The following is a 25,624-nucleotide window of genomic DNA, read 5'->3' as shown; positions in this document are numbered from 1 at the left end:
ACCAGTAGGCCACGGCTGCCCCTAAGAATTTGTTTCCACCCAGTTTCGAACTGGGGACCTTTCGCGTGTGAGGCGAACGAGCCAGACCCACATTAAAATGTAGGGTCTGGGCACTCACCCTTCGCAGTGCTCAATCCGAGGGGCGGGATAATCTGTTGTCTTTCAAATTCTCTCTGCACGCAATAGGACAGCGCTATGAGTCCCATGCGTTTCCCACCAGCGGAGTTGCCAACTTAATAAAAGCTTAACTCGTGTCACACTGTTCGCCAACAGCAACATTATCTTATTTGTTTTCAAGTAGCAGGGAATTCAAGCCAAACAGTTGCAACTCTGCCATCAATCATTATGTTAAGCCCGCCTAACGACTCTATACATTTGATTGGCCTGATAGAAGTTTAATTTTTCGAGCTCACAAGCCAACGGAGAGTTGCTAGACTAGCCTGCCGCTAGGGTGCGTCTAGATTTGTAGGCTAAACGTGATAACCACTACACTATGGTAAACTATGGAAACTTGTAACACATAAGCAATAACACATAAGCACTTAAACAACTAAGTACATGTTGAATAGGAATGTCTTTAGACCCCTCTTGAACGACCCAAAACTACCACAGGAACGGAGAGCACTGGGCAACTCATTGCACCAACATGGAACCACTGAGGAATAGTCTTGAATTAGACCTAGTTTTTATGACTGGTCGACATAACAGACGCTCATCAGAAGACCGCAGTGGGCGGTTGGGGATGTAAGGCTTGATTATTGAATTAAAATAACTAGGAGCAGATCCAGTCAGTGTCCTATAGGTCCTATAGGAGAGGAGTTACATGTGTCCTCTTTGGCTGATTGAAGACCAGGCGTGCTCCAGCATTCTGAATCAGCTGTAATGATCTTATTACACAAGCGGGTAAACCAGCTAATAGTGAATTACAATAGTCCAGCTTAGAGATGACCATGGTCTGAACAAGAAGTTGTGTGGAATCTTGTGTCAGATAAGGTCTGATCTTCCTAATGTTGTAAAGCATAAACCGACATGATTTTGCAATAGAACATGCTCAGAGAACTTAAGTCGGTCATCAATTACAACGCCTAAGTTACGTGCCGATCTAGTTGTGGTCAGTGAAGTTGAGTCAAGCTGGATGTTAATCTTTTGGGGAATAGCTGTTTTAGCTGGAAACACCAAAAACTCTGTTTTTGAGAGATTAAGCTGAAGGTTGATTGTGTAGGCAGGCTCTTCTTGCAGTGGTTACATCGGGACATAGGACTCTTATTTTGGCTGTTAGGGTTGCCAGTTAACCGGAAGTTGTTAACTTCACGGTACTGTATTTCATGTGCCTCATCTGCCGCCACTTCTGTAGCGGTAGCTAACGCGGACACAATCAAATGCGCGTTTTGGTGTTGCCTGAATCATCTGTTCTCCAGCGCTGCACCATTAAAATATCCAGTTTCTAAAAATAATTCAATAATTGTATACCTGTTCCTGGCATCCTTACAATTGTAAGATAAATAGGGAGGCCTGGGCCCTAACAGGCACAAAGGACATGAAGCTCACGGACAATGTGTTGCGGAGTTTCAGGGTAGCTAAGGTGTTTCGAGAGAATTCGGACAAAATCAACTGTTTTGACTTCAGTTCGAATGGCGAGACGGTGATATCAAGCAGCGACGACGACTCGATAGTCTTATATGACTGTCAGGAGGGAAAGTAAGGGGGATTTTAGCTACATTGTGTTGTGAATCATAATCAGACAGATTAGCATGAGGACTAACGTTGGTCCATAGTACATGCAGGCTAACGTTACCAACCTTAGCTAGTAAACGTTAGCTGAGGTTTTCAGCTGGCGGGTAAGATAGCTAGCTAGCAAGCAGCCGTACTGTACATTTCTTTGACCCTAAACATCCTGAACTGTATGAAATTCGACTGACACTCTTTGCCAGTAGTGAGGGTTTTGCTCGAGAAGTGATATTTTATCAGCTAACGTTATTAAATTGGGCGTGTTTTGCCGTGTTCCATAGCTGAACCAGCTAGTGCTAGCTCATGAGCGTAAAGCTAGCTAGCTATTCAAATGAACATTTCCCATGAGCACGAGGATTTTCACAGTAGCCTACGCAGTGGCGACCATTGGTAACTTAGCTGCCACACCTCTCTCCATAGCCAACAGTATGGTCCAAAGCATCCCATGGAGTAGTTTTTGACATTTCTCACAATATACCAGTGGCCAGAAAAGATAGCTGCCCTGTGGGATATGCCCAAACGTTAACGTTTTACTTGTAATAAATACAGTAACGTTACTCAACTATAAGATTAGTAATGTTGATTTCAGTGATTGTTCAGACTTGGAGTACTTGTATCTGCTTGAGTCACTGATGTTCATTGTTGTCTCTGACTTAGACCAAAGCGAACCCTGTACAGCAAGAAGTATGGAGTGGACCTCATTAGATACACACATGCAGCCAACACAGTTGTCTACAGTTCCAACAAAATTGATGGTATGTCAACCTCTTATGAGAACTTTGGCCATTTTTAAACATATCTAATTACTGCTGACTTCTCAAGGATATGTCATCTGATGTCTCCCATGTGTGTAGACAAGTGCTTCTGGAGTAGGCCTTATCATGCAGTGTTGATGGTGAAGTGAGTCTGGTCTTACAAAGGTGCGCTGTTGTTGCCTTTGTTGGGAGCCTGTCCGTGCCCACCCTGGTCTGAGGTAGTTGTTTGTACAGTTTGAGGGTCTGTGATTCCGCCCTTTACTGGAGCTAACTGTACATGCTTCTGCCTTGCCCAGGGTGGAGCCATGTCATCGTCCCCTGCTCTTTGTGCTTCTTGCTAAAGTCACCAGGCAATCCAGATGATGCTTTTTGTGCACTGTGGATGTCAATAGTTCATGCTGCCCTAGTATGTGGTGCTGATTGTTTGTGCTAGTGTTTTTGGCCTGTTATGTGTTGAACACCATTATCCTTTTGCAGACACTATTCGGTACCTTTCTCTACATGACAACAAGTACATCCGGTACTTCCCTGGACACAACAAAAGGTAAGGACTCACCAGATGACTAACTGGAATCTATGGCATGTATGTAAGGAGAATGGATGGTGAATCTGAGGGTCTCTTTCTTCTGGCGGGGTCTTTCAGGGTGGTGGCGCTCTCCATGTCACCTGTGGATGATACCTTCATCTCTGGCTCGCTGGACAAAACAATTAGACTTTGGGACCTCCGCTCCCCGAACTGTCAGGTGAGTCGGTCACAGTCCAGACTGGCAGATTTCTTCATTGAGTGGAGGGCATTCTGCCACCAAGTAAAGTGATTTCAGAAAATTGGGAACCCAGTGATCAGGACATGCTTCCTTTTCTTCTTCCTCCTTTTTTTGTACAAAAAACATCCCAGAGTTTAGACAGAGACTTTTCTAATGTGGAGACACAGCACTCAAAAAATACTCCATAGAAATGCATGGGGCTAGTTTGTCACGCCAATATGGCCGTTGTCTACACATATCACACCCCTTCCTCGGCAAAACGTCGACATGTGAATACATTGAGCCAATCATGTGGTGTGATGTGAATACATTGAGCCAATCATATGGTGTGTTGTGAAGACATCGTGCCAATCATGTGTTGTAATCTCGCCGCTGGAGCAAGATTGGTGTCGTGAAGCCTTGCGCACGCGCAGTTCGACCCAAAGACTGTGCCCGATGAGTGCCCATAAAACGTTGGTATATGGCTGCCGAGTGGAGGGACTTGCCTAAAAGGACTTTGGTTTAGATGATCTTGTAGTGTTTGGTGAATGGCACAATTCCTTCTTATTGAAACATCTGCCTTCTGATAGTGATATGAGTGCTCTGAACCTCCTCTCCCTACCCACAGGGCCTGATGCACCTACAGGGGAAGCCAGTGTGTTCCTTCGACCCAGAGGGGCTGATCTTCGCAGCAGGGGTCAACTCCGAGATGGTGAAGCTTTATGACTTGCGTTCATTTGACAAGGTGAGGATGATGGCTGAGACTTATGGTGGGTCAGTTATGGCCTGACCAGATGCTTTAAGGGGCTAGTGATAAGTGACTGCTTTATTGCGTTAGTCTATTTCATACAGAAAAGATAAAACATTGAATACTGCTGACAGTGATCGACACACCAAATTGTCTTATTCTGAAGGTTTTCACAACTAAGTCCTCTTTTCCTGCAGGGTCCATTTGCCACTTTTAAGTTGCCCTATGAACGCACGTGTGAGTGGACCGGCCTGAAGTTTAGTAATGACGGGAAGCTGATCCTGGTTTCCACCAATGGGGGAACACTGCGCCTCCTGGATGCCTTCAAGGGGGCTGTTCTTCATTCTTTTGGGGTAAGAGATGGAAATAGTATTCCTGGCAAAATTATACAGCTTATTATGAAAAATACATTCATGCTGTTCACCTGTATCAAATTCAGTGTTTTAAATTCCATCTTCATAATATTTGTATTGGTGTTTATTTGTTTCACTTCTGTAGGGCTACAACAACAGTAAAGGGGTGATTCTGGAGGCTTCGTTTACGCCGGACTCTCAGTTTATAATGATCGGTGAGTCATCGATTGTTAATCTTTTGATGTGTAGAGCCACCTGGTGGTCAGATAAGCTCAGTGGAATATATGTTTGAGTTGAAGAACACAAAGCAGTGAGTGGTTTCCTTTCTGTGCTTGCCTCCTAGGCTCTGAGGACGGCAAGATCCACGTTTGGAATGCAGAGAGTGGGATGAAGGTGGCTTTGCTGGATGGCAAACACACAGGACCCGTCACCTGTCTACAGTTTAACCCCAAGTTCATGACTTTTGCCAGCGCCTGCTCCAACATGGTGAGAAATGTACTTTCTCTTGCATGCTCACATGAACTTGTTTACAGTATATCTGTATTTGAATTATATATATGTATCTGTATTATATATGTATATCTGCTTTCTTTGCCATAGAAAACAATTTGTGAATAATGTTGTGCTGCGCAATATACGCAAACCACCTGAGTGCAGATGCTGTGGATGTGCGTGCTCAGTATAGTCAAATCTTTGTATGATGTTAATTGTGTTGAATATAACTGACAGTTTTTTCCAATAGCGCCAATTTAGTCCGACGTCAGCTTTTTCCTCAAAAAAAAAAACATTTACTAACGCAGCCAGCTGTTTTTCACAACTTGTAAACCAGAATCACCTCTGTTTTAGTGAGGGTAAAACAAAATCACTTAACTTTAACAGAGTAGTTACTGTAGCTGTGTAGCCAGATGATATAATCAAGGGTGATATCCAGGCTTCCGCAGAAAATACGATTTTATTTTTAAAGGCTACTCTGAATAGCGGAAAAACATCTGTCTATGGAGTAAAACAAGCGGCTCTGAAAGCTGTTGGACCCGGAAACAGAATTATCAGCCTATTATTGCATCATGACTTTGTCTCAAGGTGCTTTAGAGTTCAGCCTGACCTCCACCCCTTAGAACAAGCACTAACGCAAAGCTGGCAAGGACATTTCAAATGACACAAGACTCCAATTAAAAATGTTGACGATAAAAATTACGGTACTAATTTCAAATATCATAATTATCACGGTTGATTATCACAGTGTGGAAACCTTGTGTTTAATCCTTCCCAGCTTCATCCGAGCCTGCTTTTGACATACAGTAGGCCTGGTACAATGAAACAAAACTGGTACCTTACTGATTCTGTTGTCTAATGGATTCAACTGCGATTCGGATTAGGCTACACCTGATTTTAAAAGGCATTTTCATTTTCACCGCAAAACGTACACTGTATCATGTAGCCACTGCGTCTTTTTATGTTCGCGGCCGTCCACATTAAATCCATTCCACTCACGTTATCAGGAGAATACAATAGCCTAAAGTTTTATTTCAAACACTTACTTTGGTCTCACTCATTGAATCCAAATGACAGAAATAGACTTTTTTGAAACTATTTCAGCTTGTATAGGCCTATCAGTGCTTTCTGAACATATTGAAAACACTTTTAAAAATACTGCGATAATACCTCACGGTTTTAGTGACCAAAATGTTCATACCGTTACATCCCTACCACGTTGAACAGCAATTAATGTCATCCATTTAAAAGTTGCACGTATTCACATCTTTTCTTGAATTTTATAGAGTAGCAAGCAAAGCCTGAACAGCTCAGTCTGTGTGGAAATGGAAACTCGGAGACAACCATTTAAAGTTGCTCTTTTTTAATTAAACTGCAATTATTCCCATACTTAGGTATCACTATTACTGTAGTGTACTTTTAAGCAGAGGGGTCCTCTTGGCTCATAAAAGCTTCCAATGTGGGATCTGCCTGAATGTATGTGTCCTCTTCCTGCAGGCTTTCTGGTTACCAACCATTGACGATTAACAGCAGTTCAGACTGCAAAGGAGAACGAGTGCCACCTTACAATGGCTGAATACAGGATGTTCCACTCCAAGACAAGAGGGGGCAGTGTTCATGTGGCTTCTTTCCCCCTGGAGTTGCAATTCTCAGTTGGACTTAAGAATTACTTGCTTAAGGATGTAAATAGGTTATCATCAGGAGATTCATATGTTGTTTGATGTTTGATTATGTTCCTTTTTATATTGTTATCAATAAATCATTTAATCTGAAAGTGTTTCAGATTTGTTAAATCCATTCTCTTCCAACTTGCTGATAAAACATTCCTCTAATACCTATAATGCAAGTAACATCATGTGTTCAGTTTACACAGTTTTTAGCAGAACATGTAAAGAACAGTTATAGTATTCATTAAAGGATTTCATTCAGCAGAAGATACATACATGAGCATCAGAGAGTCACTTTAACGTATGAAAAGGAATCCTCCCTTTTCCATACAGCAACCATGCCTGTCATTGTGCTGCACTTCCACTTTAACTGATGGTGTTTAAATTCATCCAGCTGTACCAAACACAATGGACTGAACTGAATGTTGAACTGAGGTTGCCAATTTTGAGAATACCTTACGGCAACTACTTCACAAGACCTGTCCTCAAATATAACACCTTTGTACTGTCAGTTATATTCAACCCTTTGGTCAGCCTGGCAGGTCCCTTCCGATACATCTCTGACTTCACCTTTTGCTATGGAAACTCATGACCTTCTGTAAGTAACACTATGGCAAAAGAAATGGACCAAGTGAATAGCTGCCGTGTTGTTATTAAAAGGCACTCTATATACTAATATAAGGCACCGTAACTGTACTGTAAATGGTTTTGGACACGATCAATGGATACATTTTGAGGTGTGCATGAGTAGCTGCCCCATTTGCCTTATTCACCCGGCGGCCAGAACGAGGATATAGGGTACACTTGCCATCACACTTCAATCCAGCTGCAGATGGTGGTAATGCGCTCCGTTTGCAAACTGCCAAAAACAAAAAAGATCACAGAAAAAGGTTTCGCTGGCCTGGCAGAGTAACCAAAAGATTGTATATGGCGGAGCAAGATATTTCATCAGGAGCATAGACTGTATAAAAACCTGGATTGCACGAGGGGGGGGGGGGGGGGTCAAAATCCCCCTTCATGCAGTGCAGAGGCAGCGACTGTTCCATTGAAGTCTAATGGCCATAGCTCAGAAATTCACCACATATGCTAAGGTCTTGAGTCTACAGAGTTAGGAATGCGAATTTTGGGCACATTTTCATGATCCTCAAACCCTTCTGACCATTTCAGGTACATTTTGAGCATTTTTGAGCATTCCAGTCTGGAGAAAGTCTTTGGAGTAACCTTTTACCAGTTTGCAAACGGAGTGCATTACCACCATCTGCTGGACTGAAGTGGGATGGCAAGTGTACCCTGTAACCTCGTTCTGGCCGCCAGGTGAATGAGTCGAATAGCCAGACAATGTTTCACTTGTGCCCGGTGACACCAGTGTGCAGGGGCGTAGCCAGGATTATTTTATAGGGGGGGCCAGCTGGGTCCAGACTTTTTATTGGGGTGGCACTTGGGAATCAAAACTACTATTTGAAAACTACTCAAAAAGTTTTGAAGATTAGGATAGCCTATTTTAATAATGGCAATAAATTGTGCAAAGCCAACACTGATACACAGGTCAGTTTGTTGGCCACTCCAACATATTTTCCATAAATAGGTCAATGCCAATAAAAAATATTATGATAATGCACCTTAATCAGTTTTATTCAAATGATGTTAACTCAAAGAACAATAATACATACTACAAATATTGTATGTATATATTTGATCTCATACTGATGGCCAAACTATATTTCTTTCTGATATCCACTCCAAGTACTTGGCTGTAAGTAACATGGCTCTGAATTAAGAAATTAACCCTTAGAACCCTAGACTGTTTTAAGGGCTTTTTCACTACCTTAGAAACATTTATCCTGGTCAATGTAAGTGCCATACACACATGCTAGGCTACCCAGATCTGCCACTATTTCATGTATTAATACTTGCATTGATTTCATTTTGATTTTTAAATAATAAAAATACAAATAGTGTATTATAAAAATTCTTATAACACAAAATAGCAATTTCACTGAGACAAAACAAATCAGTCTATATCGGGTCGTCTCTCTCAAAATTTCGTCTACATCACATGCAATGTCCTAGTCCAAGGCACGTCCAAGGGGAAAATATATTGTGGAATGCCGTATCCAGGCCTGACATGACAATATCCCCACATGTAGACTGTTTTTTTGCCTGTAAAAGGGCTATTTCTTGCTCTTCTTACCCTTCCTCTTCCCCCTCCTCGTCCTCCTTCTTACTCTGCTCCCTCCATTGTACCCATTGTACATTACCTGTGGCTTATTTATAGTGCTTAGCCTGATTGCAAAGTGAACTAATTATTTAAAACTGTTTTCACATGAGAAAGTGTGCCATAGAGTTGGCAAAATAGTGAAAATAATAGCCATACATGTGTATAGATTTGCTAGGAGTGTGTTGATCATTTGGAAATTGAGTGTAAAGCATGAGTTGTGTTTACAGTTCTGCAAAAAGAGTGCTGTGCAGTGAATTGGGCCTACAGTTGTGCAAAGTGTGTGTTACAAAATTGCAAACTAAGTGCAAAGCAGTGTTTGTTTTGCGAACTCAGTGAGTGGTTTTGCTATATAATAGTTTTAGAAATTGTTCTATAAGAATCACAGTTGTGTTTAAGCATTCAGAAAAAACTGTAAGCCTGACTCCCCAGGTCTGAGCCAGACACCATCACCTCAAACCAGCAGTGGAAGTGCACTCACTAGCAGGATAAAATGTCACTTCTGAGTCCTGGCCCTCTCTTTCATTATTTATTGTGCTTATACAGAGAATTCAATCTAGTGAGCATTCATTATTCAATTGACACACAGTATTGCCCTGATGCATAGCATCTATTGTACTCTAAGGAGCTTGAGAGTTGAACTAACTCCAGAGATAATTCTGGGAAAGTATTAATTAAACCATGTGTATGTATATGAGCTTTGGACATCTGTAAGATTACATGCACAAGCCTTTGGTCCAACAATTAATTAGCATACCCAAAACTCAAAACTAGTGCCTGAATAGGACGGATTGTGACCCTCAGCTGAAAGAGCCATGTGCCCCGTATCCGTGCTGTCAGATAGGAGCTTGGCAAGCGTGCTGCAGTGAGAGGTCATGAGTCAAGCTGCTTAGTCATCGTGCGTCCACGCTGCTGTGTGGCTCCTCTCTAGCATCGATTACACACCTGCCAGCAATCAGAGCACAGAGGGTGTCTCAGTGATGTCATACACACACACATACAGACCTGTTTCCACTGCCTATATGGATCGGCCTACAGGGAGTTGTCAGTGACACTTTTTGAAGTATCAATTTCTCCGTTCTCTGTATGGCATGCATACAGTCTACTTCTTTTTCTTCTTCTTCGAAGGGTCTGGTGATGTTTGTGTGTTTTTTTTAATTAAAACTCACTAATACATATTTATAACATGATGACAAGCATTATACTCAGTACTTTAGTCAGGGGGTTTTGGCTTTGCTATTTATTTATGCACTGAGTAAGCTACAGAGCATACTCTACTGATGTCATAGATGAATAGATGTGTAGAGGTCATTAAATCAAAATATATTATGCCCTCAGTTCCACTAAAGAAGGGGATCAAATCTGTGCTAAAATATTAAACAGCAGAAAGGTGTGAATATGAGTGGTCTTGTCTGGACTGGTCATACAAGTTTATTTTCAATTCAGGGGTTGTTGACATTGTTATGTGGTCAAAAGCAAATGGATTTGCTGCGGTAATTCTCAAAATTATGGTTAGAATTGGTCTGGTTTCGAGTGAAATAAAATTACTAAGAAAAATCCTTCAATTTGACTGAATAAGTGAAAGCACAAGATTGCAAAAACCCAGAGGTTTTGTAAATTGGATAATCATTCTCAGTAACCATAAAGGAATCTTGTTCTCCTGCCAACATGGAGGGTGCACTGTGCCAAGTAACAATTTCTAGTGTCACATGGGTTTATGTATAGATAGATAGATATAGATATATTTTATTCATCCCCAAAGGGAAATTACAGTGTTCCAGAAGCCATACAAACACAGTATTCACATATATACACATACATACTGTACATAAATTATTCTAAAATTATTCCTCTCTCTCTGCTCAGGGGGGAGTCATTATAAAGTGCTATTGCAGTGGGTAAAAAAGTTTTTCTCTACCTGTCTTTCTTACAGCTTAGTTGTCGTAGCCTCAAACTGAAAACACTGTTTTGTTTGACCAGTAAGTTGTGTAGTGAATGTGAGGTATTGTCCAATATATTTAACAGTTTGTGCAGCATCCTTCTCTCCACCACCAACTCCAGAGCTTGGGCTCCAGAGCTGTTCCCAACACAAAGCCAGCCTTCCTTATGATCGTATTAATGTATGACTAGATCATAGTTAGAATGGTAGGTGATTTTATTATTCACAGTTCTAGAAGTTCTCTTTTTAATTTGCCTCCATACATAAAGCATCTCTGTATATTCCCAGATCTCTCTTCCTTTTTTATTACATTTTCTCCAGGTGACTTAACACATTTAGCAAGTGGGCTTCTGTCTTGGTGTGGTGCTCGTGGAGGGTGCAGAGTTAGTTGGAGGGGAGGGCGTTATCTGAAGCCAGACAGCAGTCAGTGGCAGCTAAATTTGGGGCAGAGGGGATCAGGTTCCTGCTGCATACACACATGATCCTGTCCTAGTTACAAGACCCCCACCCCCCACCCCAACCACCGTGCCCTATCTCCCTGTGTAACTGCTCACTCATTTATGCACATGCTCCCTCAGAGATATCTCCCACACTCCAGTCACTGCTCGCTATCTCATCTGCCGGCACTCACTTCTTCCCTGCCTCTACAAGACTTTTTTTTCTGCCTCTGTTTCCAGAGCCCTCGATCTCGGCCTCTGTAGCGTGGTGCGGCAGCCTCTCCTCTTCCTCTCTCTCTCCCAGGGAGAGCCTCGCTCCACGGGTGGGCACAGGGGCCATTCGGGGGGAAACATGTTCTTGGTACTGGTGATGACGGATGAGCTGAGGGAGTTCCTGATGCGGGCGCGGAGTGGAACTGCCATTCGGATCATCCAGGTGCAGATCCGAGACGGTGAGTGGGGTCGCCGGAGGGGAGGTCCTGACGGGGAACTAAAGATGGGGGGGATTAACACTGGGACACACGCACAACAGAGTTGGGTCTCACGGGTGGCAGAGGTTAAACAGCAAGTGAGATAGCAGGTGAACAATGGCAAATACCGTAGAGATAGCGTAATGCTTGCAGTTCCCTTAGAAGTATTTTAAGAACTGTGTATCAACACTGAATATGGTAGGCCTACCTGTTGTGCGATCAACCGATTTTCACAGTACTTTGTTTCAAAGCAAGCAACACACAGAGCAAAATTTTTCATTGATAGTGGAATAGAGTTTATAATAGTTTTGAGTTTAAATTATCAGGGTCAAGAAATAATTACAAAAATAATAATAATTTTAATCCGTCCAAATAATTAAAATGTCTTTTAAACATACATACAAATTCTCTCAGCATGGTGTCATTCTCATTCACAGACTAAAAGCTTATAAAACTAAGGTCATAAGATTTCTTCTTTGTGTTGAAAGGTTTTGACTAGATACTGATTAATTTACTTTTCTGCTTGTGCTGACAGTTTAAAACAGAAGTGGGTTGGTTTGGTGCTATAACAGAGTTGCCAACTTTCAAGGCTAGATTGATGGGTGATTGATAAAGACTGACCCAAGTATGAGTATTTGTTGGCATGAGATGCATTGAAGTCAATAGGCTTCTTTTTTTTCTAGGTAGAGACAGAACATAAACACATGAATCTCACACCAGTAAGATTTGGCAACCCTGTTACCATCATGGTTTGGAAAAGGAAGTCACATGATGTTGTGTAACTCTGGTGCAATGGTTTTCCAGTAGCAGGAACCAAAACAAATTTCTGTTGTTGTGAAACATCAGGTGTCAACTTGACTTGTTTTTCAATAATCTGACCTGGATCAGCTGATAAAGACTATTAATATCTCAGTTATTATCAGCTATTATTAATTATTGTGGATTTTGGTCCACAGAGGGATATGAAATGTGTGTGTGTGTGTGTGTGTGTGTGAGAGTGTTGGTATAGTGTATAGTGCATGGTGTCCTGTGAAATGTGATCCTACTATCAGTTGACGTGACCTCATTGCTCTGAATGTAGATGAGAGGAAAACAGACAATCAGGCCTCAGTCAGGTCATCCAGCTAGCTTTCTTATATGAATCACAACATGCCTGCTACTCACATCTCCAACTATGGTCAACTTTACAATGTAGTGAAGGGTTAGAAACAACTAAACTATATAGGGTGACCAAACAAGCTTCAGATCAGTTCCTTCATAGTGAAAAGCTTGCTAACATGGTAACTGGTGATATAGTTAATGTTCTGCTTTGAAGGCTTTCTCACATTTTAGTGCAGTGCTCAAACCCAGAGCAAGATAGCACATATCTGGGGGCAGCTAACGTTAGTGCGAACGACAGGTGTTTATCTGGCTTTTACATGAGCGTACACCACACCATCAAAATAAACATGATACAAAACTTGTAGTAAAACATGCCTCAAAAAGGTGCCAATTGTTATAATGTTGCTACAACAATGCCACCATTAGTTACTGAACATGACATGGGAAGGGATTTTCGGCTATCCCAGTCTGTTGCTAGGGAGATGACTAGGAGTTGCTTAATGGTCGTGGGAGTTGCTTAATGGGCAGGATAGATAAAAATGTCCTCTCACTAAGCCACAGTGAAGTCAATATTGATTTGCGAACTGGCTCCACTGCAACAACAAATATTTTGATGCGGAAAATGATGTGGGTGTCCAAGCTAATGATGCAACCTGCTATCAGTTTAATCCAGCACCAAGTCAACCCCTTGGACTAGATGATCTTCTCTCAGTGAACTCACTAATCAAAACTCTTTTGAGTCACAGCTCAATAAATAAATCATGGATAAATCATGTGACCTTTGCTGCTGATATACAGCTCTCTCACAAGCTCCCTCGTGTTGCTGTTTGGAATCAAACTGACTGTGTGGCTTCACTTCAAAGCCACACGGGCCATTTGGTCACGGGATGTCTGCAGAACAGCACAGCGTGTGTTTCTGGGCAGTTTCTAGGGGTCACTGAAATGTGCGGGATGTTTTGGGTAGCGCCAGAGGTATGCAGACAGGACTGCTTTGGGTGAGTCTCTGGTCCAGTCGGGGGTTGTCTCTGGGCTGGGAAACATCCTGCCGTCTGCTGATATTTTCAGACTGATGTTGAGGGGACGTGGGGTAGAGCCACCGTGCGCACAGCGTTTCCTGTGAATGTCTTAATTTCCTGTCATTCACTTGTCTGTCGTCTGATTGGTTGACTACACACAGCACATGTGTGTCTCCATTGTCAGGTTTTTGTTGATGACAAGATATCATTCTGTAAACAATGAGCAACGGGTAAGCCCGCCCCAAACGACACCTCGCTTTCATCCCTATATTATTACAGGCCTAACAAGAAGAGAATCTGCCAATTGTGTACGTGCCTGTGGGTTGACATAGTATTTTATGTGCAAGTATATGAGTTTATCTGTGTACATTAGGGCAAGTGTGTGTGAGCATGGGTGTGTGCGGGCATTTGTGTGAGAGTGTGAGAATAGCCAATGGAAAGTATGTGTCTGTGCTGATAGCTGGAATGTGTGGAAGCTGAGAATAGCAGCTGCAGCAAAAGATGGTCAGGAAATCCCCCAGCACCATCCCGTGACATTGGAACTTTTGGAAGAGTAGTTTTGTCTGTGCACCCCATATTTGATTGGATTAGTGTTTTACATGGATGGACTAGTATGTTTGTTGTCATGAACTGAAGTCCTAATTGTCACGTCTGTTTCAGGAGGCTGTATTATGACTGATAATGATCCTATTATACTGAAAGCTATATTTAATTTGCAACAGTACTGAGGCTAATATTTATACCAATGGGCAAAGCTGGACACAACCATAGCCAAGGAGTTTATTCAGAGCCTGTAGCCTCCGCTCCCTGCTCTTTTAACAGGTCAAGCAGGGTTATCTGACGCTTTATAAATGGACTTGTAGGAAGACTTCCATTCACATGTCTCACAGCCCAATCATTTCAGACATACATCTGCTCACAACAGCTGCCGTCCCTTTGAGATACTGCACAGAAGCAGTTATGAAATGAATGGGAACAATGGACTTTTCATTTGATGGAGGCCCTCTTGGAGTGACCGCTTAGGAAATTATCTGAAGTACCGTGTCTTTTTAGACACATAACAGGATGCATTTAGTATCAGCTACCTGTGAACTACAGAACATCGAGTTCAAATACAGTTCAATGATAACATCACAGAGAAAATTAGATGAATGCAGAGATACAGAGAAGGACAGAAAGAGGTGCAAATAAAGAATCGAAAGACTGAATGGACATTGGAGGAGAAGGCCGATAGAGAGGTGAATGAAGGCTGATACATAGTTAATGGGCACGTGGTGAAAGAGGGGGATGTCATTTAAGCCCCGTGCTGACAGACAGATGGTCAGAGGGTGCACAAAGAAAGGAAGGATGAGTTCTGGTTCAAGACTGATTCAAGATTCAAGACTGCAGACAAGGACTGGATCTACAGGGCTGAAAGACAAAGAACATACAAAAGTTTCTAGGTATGAAGCATGCAGGCAAGAACACTATTGGTGGGAAGTGGACCATGAAAATGTGCACGCCTGTGTCCTGTAAGAAGTCTCAAACGTGATATGATCTGTGCATGAGACAGGCAAGGTGATCTGTGCGTCTGTGGCCAGACCAGGTGTGTTACAGAGATGTGGAATCCGAGCAGCCTGTTCTTGTTGAGTGTAATGTGAGGTGGCATGGTGGGTGATGGCAAGTGTCACTCACGTGACGATTGGGATGCAATCTTGATATTCTACTATTTAATCAGTGTTCTCAGGCTGCAGAGCAAGCACAAGGGTCCCAGGTCAAGTCTGGCCCTCGTGGCAATACAGTCAGAAGTAAAATTCCTTTTCCCTGACAAAAAAAACCAACAGAATTTCCATGACTTATACTATAATGAATGGTATAATATAATGATCAGTAATTCCAGAGCAGCCGCAAAGTGTTAAAGAATCTTTTACTTTTTTTGAGCGGGAGATTAATACATGGTCATTGAATAAACAAAGTTGGTCTACTCAAGCAAACAGTAAAGCTGATAACCAGATATACACCAATTCTGCATGGAAATATTTGTATTAATGCATTTTGGCAAGTAAATGTTAAACTGCTTCAATTCCCTGATATTCCATGACTTTGCCCCCATTTCTTTTTTAAATTTCCTGACTTTCCATGTCTGGAATAGACTTTCCAAAATTCCATGATATTCCAGAAATTCCATGAGCCATGGGAACCCTGGCAATAACACTCTTTGAGCAAGATACTGAACCCTAGCATGAGCTGCTCTGTGCTCTTGGCAGGCAGAAAAGAGACATGACAAAGCCGTTTTATATCAAATGCAGTCCATTTGTCAAATATATGCTGTTGTTACATTCACTCAAAACGTTATAACAAGCAATTTTAAAGACATTGTGCAAAGGTAAAATTCTGTAAGAGATTTTAGAAATTTAAATACAGTATATACATTCAACTTGGGCTCACAGAAACCACAACTTCAGTGAAACTGAACTGCAAAATGTGGGATGTGGAGCTAGTATGTTATTTTATTGCTGGGAATTTTATTGCTGTCTCTACTTGTAATATGAGGCTTAATATACAGTGTGCAACACTGTATGTGTGGGTGAGTGTGCAACTATGCGCTGTTTGTTGTTATAGGGGATGTTTATGAAGACAGTTAAGGGGTCTGAAATATCAAGCTTACGTCTTTCAATGAAGCTGTGCTATTATAAGACGCATGATTTGTGTGGATGACATTTTTGATCATGTGGATTGTACTGTGTGCACAAGATTATTTTTAGACAGTGGGCTATGGATGGTACTTTGTATGTGTGAGTAAGTGATTGAGATTTTTACATAATGTGTCAAATGTGGTTACTGTTCAATGTGTCATTGTGATTATTATGGGGTGTGTGTGGTATGAGGTTATTATGGTCTGTATTGTAAAGTATAAAAAGCCCATTTTATAGAGTGTGAGTATGCTATTTCTATAGGGTGTGTGATGGGAGTTATGTTCTGTGTTTCAGAGCAGCTGGTCCTGGGGGCATACAACAAGCCGTCTCAGAGCTGGGACCAAGACTATGACAACTTCCTGTTACCGCTGCTAGATGATCAGGAGCCCTGCTACATCCTGTACCGGCTGGACTCTCAGAATGCACAAGGCTATGAGTGGATCTTCATTTCCTGGTCACCTGACCAGTCACCGGTCAGTATGTCCGAGTTCAGACCCAAACACATGAATAGAGAGAGGGATGCACACACAGGTACATGCAAACAGTCATGCAGTACGCACAGATTGGACTAATGTAATATTTTATTCCTCCACTTCCTCATAGGTAAGACTGAAGATGCTCTACGCTGCCACACGTGCCACAGTGAAGAAAGAGTTTGGTGGAGGACAAGTGAAGGATGAGATATTTGGCAATGCGAAGGTACAAAGCACTAATCCAGAGTCCAGTTCATGTGGGGCCTCCTTTTATTCCAGAGTTTTTTTTCTATGACGGAATGTCTTCTGAATGCAAAGCTCAGAAATATCGCACAAATGGATCACAATCACATTTCTTAGAAATACCATGGATGGGAAAGAGAAAAATAATTGGTTGTCATGAAGAGAGAAATGACAACCAGGAGAACTGCTTTCCCCGCTGAGGATCGATGTTCTCGAGCTCAGCAGAAGGGATTTCTGTCGCCTGACAGAATATGGTTTCTGATCTTTCATGTCTATAGGAGGACATCTGTCTTGAGGGATACCAAAGATACCTGAACTTATGCTCTGCCCCAGCTCCACTCACAGCTGCAGAAAAGGAGCTTCAGCAAATCAAAAGGACAGAGGTTAGTTAGGGGGGCGTCCCTGCTCACTATGTGAAAAACCCTTAGTCTGTAGACAAACACCATGATGTGATATCAATGATTTCTCACCTTTCCTTTGCAGGGCAGGGTTAAGCAGGTAAGTTCTTGGATATATATTTATACACATGCTACCTGACTTTTGTACCTTACTTGTTACTACTCTGTGTGTGTATCTACTGTATGTGCAGAGAGAATGACTGTGCATGTTCTAATCAAACGGTGTATGTCTCTCCTCATAGGTAAATGTAGACATGACTGTGGATATGAGCAAACCACAGACAATCCAGGGTCTGGCTTTCCCATTACAAGATACTGCTAAGCGTGCCCTTCAACAGCTTTCAGAGAAACGCATCAACTACATACAACTGGTAAACGCACACGCACACACACACGATTTGATCTTGTGTCACTGTTAACAAGGCTGCATCCAGAGGATTCTGACCAATATGTGATAATGGTGCAGCATTCATCTCTTGCAGAAACTGGACACAGAGAAAGAGACCATCGGGCTGGTTCACACCAACCCAACAGAGACGCATGATCTACCCCACCGGGTCCCCACAGACACACCACGTTACCACTTCTTTCTCTACAAGCACTCGCACGAAGGGGAATACCTCGAGTCTGTTGGTCAGTCCACTCGCTCGTCCGTCCACAAGCTTGAAAAAGACACAGCCACAACCCCAAATGTCCATTCTTCTGACTTTCCCCATCTCTACTCATGTCCTCCTCTAGTGTTCATCTACTCCATGCCAGGCTACAGCTGTAGCGTGAAGGAGCGGATGCTCTACTCGAGCTGTAAGAGTCGTCTACTGGACGAGGTGGAGAGAGACTATCAGCTACAGGTGGCCAAGAAGGTCAGCTCAATGCCGCACATTGGTGTAGACCAACACGGTGTTCATTCCAGGTTGCTAGAGGGCACATTAAAGAGCCTGCCTCACAAAATCTTGTTTTTATACTTTGTTTGTATACCTCTTTGTATAAACACTTTTCATACTAGATTATATACTTGCAGTGAAATTTGTATTGGGTCATTTACACTTTATAACCTTTCCACAGAAGGTTAATAATAGATATCTTTTGATGACAGGCTGAAAATAGCATGACTGATTTTGAGTCAGTACGGTTGTGGCTGAAATTGTTGGTACCCTTCAAAGAAAAAAGAAAGAACAAATATTTTCTCTGAAATAATCTGAAACTGACAAAAGTGATCACCCATTCATCATCGTTTATTCCATGTTAATGCAAATTATACTTCGATTTTTTCCATAATCTGTAAGGATGCCAACACATTCAGCCTCAACTGCACAATTATGTGAGTGTTGCCTCTACCATCCAGAACTCTAGTGTCTTGACAGTAGTTACTTCAACTTTTCAACTATGGTCTTGTTTGGTTTCAAATATTCTAGTCACAACTATGACCGCTATACCTAAATAGTTGTACTAGAAGTAACTGTTTAACAATGTTGGGCGATAAGTTAGGGCATCACCTCTGAAAAAAATGCCCCATCAAAAATATACACATAGCAACATTTATGTTGTAAAGTAAACAATAGCCAAACTATTACCATGGCATGTTTTGTTGACCAAGCAGCTGGTGCATTTTATGTATGTGTGTGTGTGTGTGTGTGTTTTCAGATGGAGATTGACAGTGGTGAGGAGTTGACAGAAGAGTTTCTTTACGATGAGGTGCATCCCAAACAGCATGCCTTCAAGCAGGCCTTTGCTAAACCCCGCGGCCCAGCAGGAAAGAGGGGTCATAAGCGCATCATCCGGGGGGGCGGAGGAGAGAACGCACAGAACAGTTAGGAGGACCAGGAGAGAAAAGTTGAGGAAGAGAGGAAGAGAAGGAGTTTATCTCCTGAAGTCCCAAAGCCTCTCCTTTCTCTCCTGAATCTCTGCCCAGTCTTGAGTTAGCTTCATTCTGTTTATTGGGAAACTGGAGGGAGGGATTTATAGGTTTCTCTGAGTATTTGTACTTTTTGGGTTTTTTAACTTTTCAGCTTGTGTTAACTGTTATCCTTACAATTTTGTTTTGTTGTTTGTGAAGTGTTTTTTTTTTTTTCATACACAGTGCAAACAGTAATACACATGACATAAAATAAACTCAGGAAAAAGTGGTTTATAGAAGAAGTATCCCTCTCCTTAGATAATGAGGACATATTTCGACATATAGCAGTCTACTCTTTTCAGACTTTAAAAAATAAATAGCCATTTTAAAATAGAATAAACAGCATTTCAGTCACATCCTTTGCAACATACTTTACAAACCTAAAAGCATACAGACCAGTACCACATTTTTGGCTGTGCACATCAACTGACTAGTATAATAATGTTAGCCGAAGGCAGCAATCTACCTGTAGGCACAAGCAATCTCTCAATGAGAGAAACGGAGAATAATTAACAAGAGTAGAGGAACAGAGGAATAGCAAATCATACCACAATGGGCATTAGAAATCTTGTGGCTAGGCAGACAGCTGGGGATTTGCATAGATCGCATTATCATGATTTTCAGACTGAACACTTGTGGCGCCGTGCTAGCCTACCTCTTCACAGCCAACCCTCTGGACTAAGCCCTGTTGCCTGTGAATGTCTTGTGTCAAACATATCAATTGAACAGGTGATTATGTGTATCAGAAAAGGAATTCCAAATAAAGCTTCTTGTTTCTGTATGTTATGTGAACTTGTTACTGCCAAGTAATAAAGTGCTCCGTTTGATAATTCAGTACACACAAGACAAGAAGTCACATGATAGCCAAACCTGTGTGGTTACACACTTCCACCCCTGAACAACCGAAACAACCTTAACAATGTACTATGACACACCAAGACAAATCATAACCACCACATGAATACCTCAACAGCCAACATCAACTAACCATTTATGGCAACATACAAGCCAAAAAACCTATAAAGACTTACAGGTTGTTGTTAACACCCAGGCTAGGACTGGTAATCTGTACAACCGGGCAAATGCCCGTTGGGCCAGTCCACATGTGGGCCGGTGACCTCCGGGATTTTTTTTCTATTTGCGGCCCGTCGTGTAGGCCTAGGCCTAGCCTATAAATGCAGTTGCATCCATTTGGCTTGGGGGGTGACAGGTCAATCATTTTGGCCTCTTCATGACAGGTTCAGTGTGTGTTACGATCGCGCAACCCTGCCTCACCCCTCAAGTGGATTTGTCCAAGTAGCCGCTAGTTCGAGTGCATGGTAGGCTAGGCTCTATAAGTGCTCTCCTCTGGCTGGTGTTTACATTATCGCAGTTTAACCGCAGTGCTGCCAGATTGGGTTGAGTGAGTTCCGCCCAATCACGTTCAAAAACCCGCCATCTTCAGCAAAAAAACGGCCCAACAACGATTTTGTCATAGAGAACCATTCCACTCAAAATGTTATTTGCCCGACTAAAGCTTTTTTCCCCCCGCCCGACGAAGTCAAAAGAAGCCCAATTGCCCAATCTGGCAACACGGGTTAACCGTAAACAGCAATCAGAGGTCTAGTTTTATTCCATAAATATAGGCCTATTGTTTTTATAGACGTTAGTTGCACGCGCATTTTCCATTTACTGCACCATGTAGGCTATAGCGCGGTTCTGTCAACATAAAAACGGGTAGCCTACAATTTTCGCACAACTTGGTGGAAAAGTGTAGCACAGGTTAAAGAAAACCCATTCATTTTTGGAGCTGATCCTACTCAAAAGGAACTTCAAAGTATTTCCCATATAGTAGGCCTAGCCTTTAATAGCTCACAACGACAGTGAAAGTGAAACTTGGAAAGGGTCTCTCCACCAATGTTAAAATTAGATGCACAATCAATCGCGAGTTGATGCAGGTCAAAAGTAGGCTATCAACTGGTAGGTTAGTAACGAATGGTTTAGTATACACTTGTGGTGATAGCCTACAGTTAATGTGAATCGCGTACTATAACCAAAGTAAAGGAGAAGATTTGCACCAAATAAAGTCTGTGTTTGTGTTTCTACAACATGTTGGCACAAAACGTAATTTCTGTCAACTATGACGATGTCCATGTTCAGTAGCCAATATTTTTCATTTAGTCAAGCAGTGACATGTGGTTTTTAAAAATAAATGTGGTTCTCAAAGTGGGGTCGGCAGCACATTTTCAGGGGGTCCCTGACAAAGTTTGCTACAAAATATGAAATTGTCTTAATGTATCAGCAGATCAATTTGCCCAATTGATCTGCTGATACATTACATTAATATGTCAAAACACTTTACTATTAATTAACCGCCAACAAATTTAAAGTTATGTGAAGCAAACACTATGTGTTCAATAGTCCTACATTTGACAAAGAAACAACAATCCTTTTAAAAAAAAAAAAATCCTACATACTGTCAAAATTTGCTAACATGACTATTGTGTTATTGGCACTCTATGTTTTTAAAATCCATATAACATAAGCATAACAGAAAAAAAGCTATAGGCCTACAGCTACAGCGGGGAAAATAAGTATTGAACACGTCAACATTTTTTTCAGTAAGTATTCTTCCAGTGAGGCTATTCGCATGACATTTTCACCGGACATTAGTATTAACTTAGGTAATCCACACATATATAAAAATCCAAACATTAATGTCAAAAAGTAGTGCTATGAGTAAAAAAGTGGAATGTCACAGGGAAAAAGTATTGAACACGCTAAGAAAAAGCAGTACACAAATGCAAAGAATGGCAAGGAACAAACTGGAATCTATAAGTAGTTAGAGAAATTATCCCTCCTATCTGTACAAATTGATATAAGCTGGGTTAGTACATACTGGTGGGCTATAAAAAGGTTTTTGTTAGCAAGGTGTCACACAAGAAACATTTCATGATGGGTAAAAGCAAAGAGCTCTCCCAAGATCTTTGCAACCTTATTGTTGCAAAACATATTAATGGAACTGGTTACAGATGCACTTCAAAACTTCAGAATCATCCAGCAAGCAGTATTGGAGCCATTATTTGCAAATGGAAGGAACATCACTACATCATCAACTGGCCATGCACAGGATCTCCTTGCAAGATTTCTGACCAGGAAGTCAGAAGGATAGTCAGAAGAGTAGCCTAAGAGCCAAGGACCACTCTGAGAAAGCTCCAGAAAGATTTGGAGGCAGCAGGTACAATTGTTACAGAGAAAATCATAGGTAATGCACTCCACCGCCATGGCCTCTATGCACGCTAATCCCGCATGACTCTATTGCTGAAGAAAAACATGTCAAAGCTCGTTGAAAGTTTGCTACACAACATTTGAACAATCCTATGAAATACTGAGAGAATGTATTCTGGTTAAATATTTAACTTTTCAGATGTCATACTACACACCATATTTGGGGGAGAAATGCCACTGTGCATCACCCTAAAAATACCCTACCAACAGTGAGGTTTGGAGGTGGTGGCATCATGGTGTGGGCTGTTTTTCATCTCATGGTACTAGCAGACTTCATACAGTTGAAGGAATGATGAATGGAGTCATTTTGTTCTGGAAGAATCTTTACATCCACCAGGATGATGAGGATGAGACATGGCTAGACCTTCCAGCAGGACAATGATCCAAACCATTCAGCAAAGGAAACTCTCAATTGGTTTCAGAGAGAAAGGAAATCAAGGCCCTGACTTTAATTCAATTGAACAGTTTTGGAAGTTAACTAAAGATCAGGATTCACAACAGGGACCCCTGAAATCTTCAATATTAAAGGACTATCTGTTTAAAAGAATGGGCCAAACTCACACCAGAATACTGTGACTGATTAGTTTCATCATACAGGAAATGCCTTAAAGCTGTCATCACGAATAAAGGCTTTTCCACAAAGTATTTAAGAAATTTCAGCAGGCGTGTTCAATACTTTTTTCCTGTGTCATTCCACTTTATTGCACATAACTCTACCTATGGACTTTAATGTTTGGATTTTTTTATATGGGTGGATTATCTGAGTTAATACTAATGTCTGGTGAAAATTTCATGCAAATAGCCTCATTGGAAGTATACTTACTGAAAAAAATGTTGACGTGTTCAATACTTATTTTTCCCGCTGTACATGATTAACTTAAGTTTTATGTGTTGCGATTTTGAGGGGTCCTTGGAGAATATTCCACTCCATGAGGGGTCTCCGGCCCACAAAAGTTTGAGAACCCCTGGTTTAATGCATGGGGTAACATGACACACAGAAGATAAGCCTGTCTTTAGTAGCCTATCCCTGAATCCTGTCCCAAATCATTTTAAAGACAGAGACCCCCGGACCCCCGTGTTATTGTGATTAGGAATAGGTCCAAATCTAAATGTTTGGGTTCCGTTTATAAAGTGTTGCTACAGCATAATACTGTGTGTTTGTTATTTTTATTTTATTTATTTATTTATTTATTTTTTTGGGGGGGGTCGTCGATCCAGTGGTGGGCCGATACAGGAGAAAATTGCTGCTAACACCTCAATTCATTGATTGGTCTGATGGGTCATATAATTAGAATATCATGAAAAAGTTGATTTTTTTCAGTAATTCCATTCAAAAAGTGAAACTTGTATAATGTATACATTCATTCCACACAGACTTATTTATATTTCAAGTGTTTATTTCTTTAAATTTTGATGATTATAATAACTGACAACTAATGAAAACCTATACTGTATTGCTGTGCATGGGCCTGCAGTGCTGCATTTGTTTTGTCTTGTCCAGAGAGCGATGGAACTAGAGGCAGATGCCATAGTCTAATCGTGATTTCATGAACCCAGAAATGTTGAGTACCCTAAAGTTTTATTGCAGAAATGTCATCTATAGGCCCAGTGGGTGGAATTCAACTTGGTTGCCTAAAGTTGCACTTTGGGCAATTTGCATAATTAGCATAAATAGGCAATTAAGGCGAGGCAGTACAGGTGAATAGGGTAAAAAATTTAAATAATAGATATCACCATGAAACTTTCTGAGTTGATTACTTATGTTAAGATGAGAAAAAAAATGTATTGCATGTTTTTTATATTTTATTGTTTACATATGCAAATGAGGCCCTATCTCATTAAAAATGCTCTAATTTGCATACACACAAAAGCAGATAGTGTGATAAAGCCAGGCTCAAAATTGTTTTTCCAAGGTAAACACGTGTACTTGGTTGGGTGAGCTGGTGAAAACCTTTAAGAAACTTGGTAAGGAGGCAGTGTTGACCTATGGACAGACAGATTAGGAAATTAAGTGTGCCATGCAAAACTAGAAAAGCACTCCGAGAGTGCAGACCTCCGCCAAGCGAAAAACATAACCGCCTCCTGGATCCAGATGGTGATCCGGATCACTCCCGAACTTTTTGAGTTATCTTGCAAACAAACAGATGAACAGACACACAGACAAACAAACAAACAAACAGACAAACAAACCCCGATGAAAACATAACCTCCTTGGCGGAGGTAATAACTATATAACAGCATGCACACACACAAACCCACAAGAACTATACAATATGCAAAATAACTATATCCAGCATGCACACGTACACAAATGCACAAGAACTATATACAAGAACTATATACAACATGCAACGTGCGCCCGCATGCACACACACACACACACAGTAAACTATATAACTATACAGTAACTATACAGTATGCACACGCACGCACGCACGCACGCACACGCACACACACACACACACACACACACACACACACACACACACACACACACACACTATATTTAACAACAACCACACAATCCCACTCAATAGCCTTCACCATCTTCATCATTTCTTTCCTCATTCCCTTCAGTCTCATCATCTTCTTGATCTTTATCTGAATGTATTGTGAATGGGTTGCAGCAGTGGACCTCACCCCCTTCACACTCGCAATAGTCAGTACAACTGAGACTTGCAGCATGGCAGCTGCAGTTTCCTTTGCTGCAGGCTTTCAATGTGCTGCAGCTACAGCTGGTGACTTCAAGCAAATTTACTGGAGCCACTGCCTGAATGGCAAGAGCGGGCATGACAGCCCCTTCACTAGCAACCTCCCACCCAAACTGTGTGATGTCTCTGGCCTCTGCAGGAGGCTCTCTCTGACCTGCAGCCTTCCACAACATGACCTGAAGATGAGCATGCAGTATGTGCAGCATCAGGTTGTCATCTGTTGGAGGAAGCTTTTTAAGCTTAGGAGGCTTTTTGCTGCGACTGTAAATCTGGTAGCGAGTGTTTTACCCTATTCACCT

General features: G+C 41.6%; 3 protein-coding genes across 5 annotated transcripts in view; 2 read left to right on the top strand and 1 right to left on the bottom strand.

Annotated features, from left to right (window-relative positions):
- Nucleotides 1-1,335: 1,335 nt before the first annotated feature.
- Nucleotides 1,336-6,593, top strand: wdr82 (WD repeat domain 82). The gene is made up of 9 exons (XM_076268536.1): nucleotides 1,336-1,698; nucleotides 2,386-2,483; nucleotides 2,961-3,027; nucleotides 3,127-3,226; nucleotides 3,855-3,971; nucleotides 4,172-4,327; nucleotides 4,473-4,542; nucleotides 4,671-4,813; nucleotides 6,317-6,593. Exons 1-9 carry the CDS (start codon nucleotides 1,538-1,540, stop codon nucleotides 6,344-6,346), a joined length of 942 nt encoding a protein of 313 aa, XP_076124651.1. The 5' UTR covers nucleotides 1,336-1,537; the 3' UTR covers nucleotides 6,347-6,593.
- A 4,816-nt stretch (nucleotides 6,594-11,409) lies between these two features.
- Nucleotides 11,410-25,624, bottom strand: part of hemk1 (HemK methyltransferase family member 1) — a 51,826-nt gene continuing 37,611 nt past the window's right edge. Inside the window, exon 12 of one of the 2 annotated variants that reach the window (XM_076268534.1) lies at nucleotides 11,410-11,589. The gene's annotated coding sequence lies outside the window, so the exon portion shown is untranslated. The remainder of the gene's footprint in view (nucleotides 11,590-25,624) is intronic. The other variant, XM_076268535.1, reaches the window with a different exon arrangement.
- On the top strand, nucleotides 11,412-20,286 carry twf2 (twinfilin actin binding protein 2). 2 transcript variants are annotated; one of them, XM_076268531.1, is made up of 9 exons: nucleotides 11,412-11,529; nucleotides 16,634-16,812; nucleotides 16,943-17,038; nucleotides 17,334-17,438; nucleotides 17,539-17,553; nucleotides 17,696-17,824; nucleotides 17,936-18,086; nucleotides 18,192-18,313; nucleotides 19,095-20,286. In XM_076268531.1, exons 1-9 carry the CDS (start codon nucleotides 11,430-11,432, stop codon nucleotides 19,263-19,265), a joined length of 1,068 nt encoding a protein of 355 aa, XP_076124646.1. In that variant the 5' UTR covers nucleotides 11,412-11,429; the 3' UTR covers nucleotides 19,266-20,286. The 2 variants fall into 2 exon arrangements, with proteins under 2 accessions (XP_076124646.1, XP_076124647.1); XM_076268532.1 differs by lacking the exon at nucleotides 17,539-17,553.

This window comes from Alosa pseudoharengus, unplaced genomic scaffold (genome assembly GCF_046254945.1).
Source record: "Alosa pseudoharengus isolate Yale_2024_CS ecotype anadromous, Long Island Sound unplaced genomic scaffold, YU_APseudo_1.1 YU_APseudo_1.1_scf_5, whole genome shotgun sequence".
In the NCBI taxonomy this organism is placed as follows: domain Eukaryota; kingdom Metazoa; phylum Chordata; class Actinopteri; order Clupeiformes; family Clupeidae; genus Alosa; species Alosa pseudoharengus.
The sequence above is the reverse complement of the archived record's forward strand: the minus strand, read 5'-3'. Positions and strand labels throughout refer to the sequence as shown.

Excerpts from the sequence above, each read along its gene's own strand:
- wdr82 (XM_076268536.1), top strand. The coding sequence starts at position 1,538 with ATGAAGCTCACGGACAATGTGTTGCGGAGTTTCAGGGTAGCTAAGGTG. Across the intron at positions 2,484-2,960 it reads CAGTTCCAACAAAATTGATG|ACACTATTCGGTACCTTTCT; the intron begins GTATGTCAACCT and ends ATCCTTTTGCAG. Across the intron at positions 3,227-3,854 it reads TCCGCTCCCCGAACTGTCAG|GGCCTGATGCACCTACAGGG; the intron begins GTGAGTCGGTCA and ends CCCTACCCACAG.
- twf2 (XM_076268531.1), top strand. The coding sequence starts at position 11,430 with ATGTTCTTGGTACTGGTGATGACGGATGAGCTGAGGGAGTTCCTGATG. Across the intron at positions 11,530-16,633 it reads CCAGGTGCAGATCCGAGACG|AGCAGCTGGTCCTGGGGGCA; the intron begins GTGAGTGGGGTC and ends TCTGTGTTTCAG. Across the intron at positions 18,087-18,191 it reads GGAATACCTCGAGTCTGTTG|TGTTCATCTACTCCATGCCA; the intron begins GTCAGTCCACTC and ends GTCCTCCTCTAG.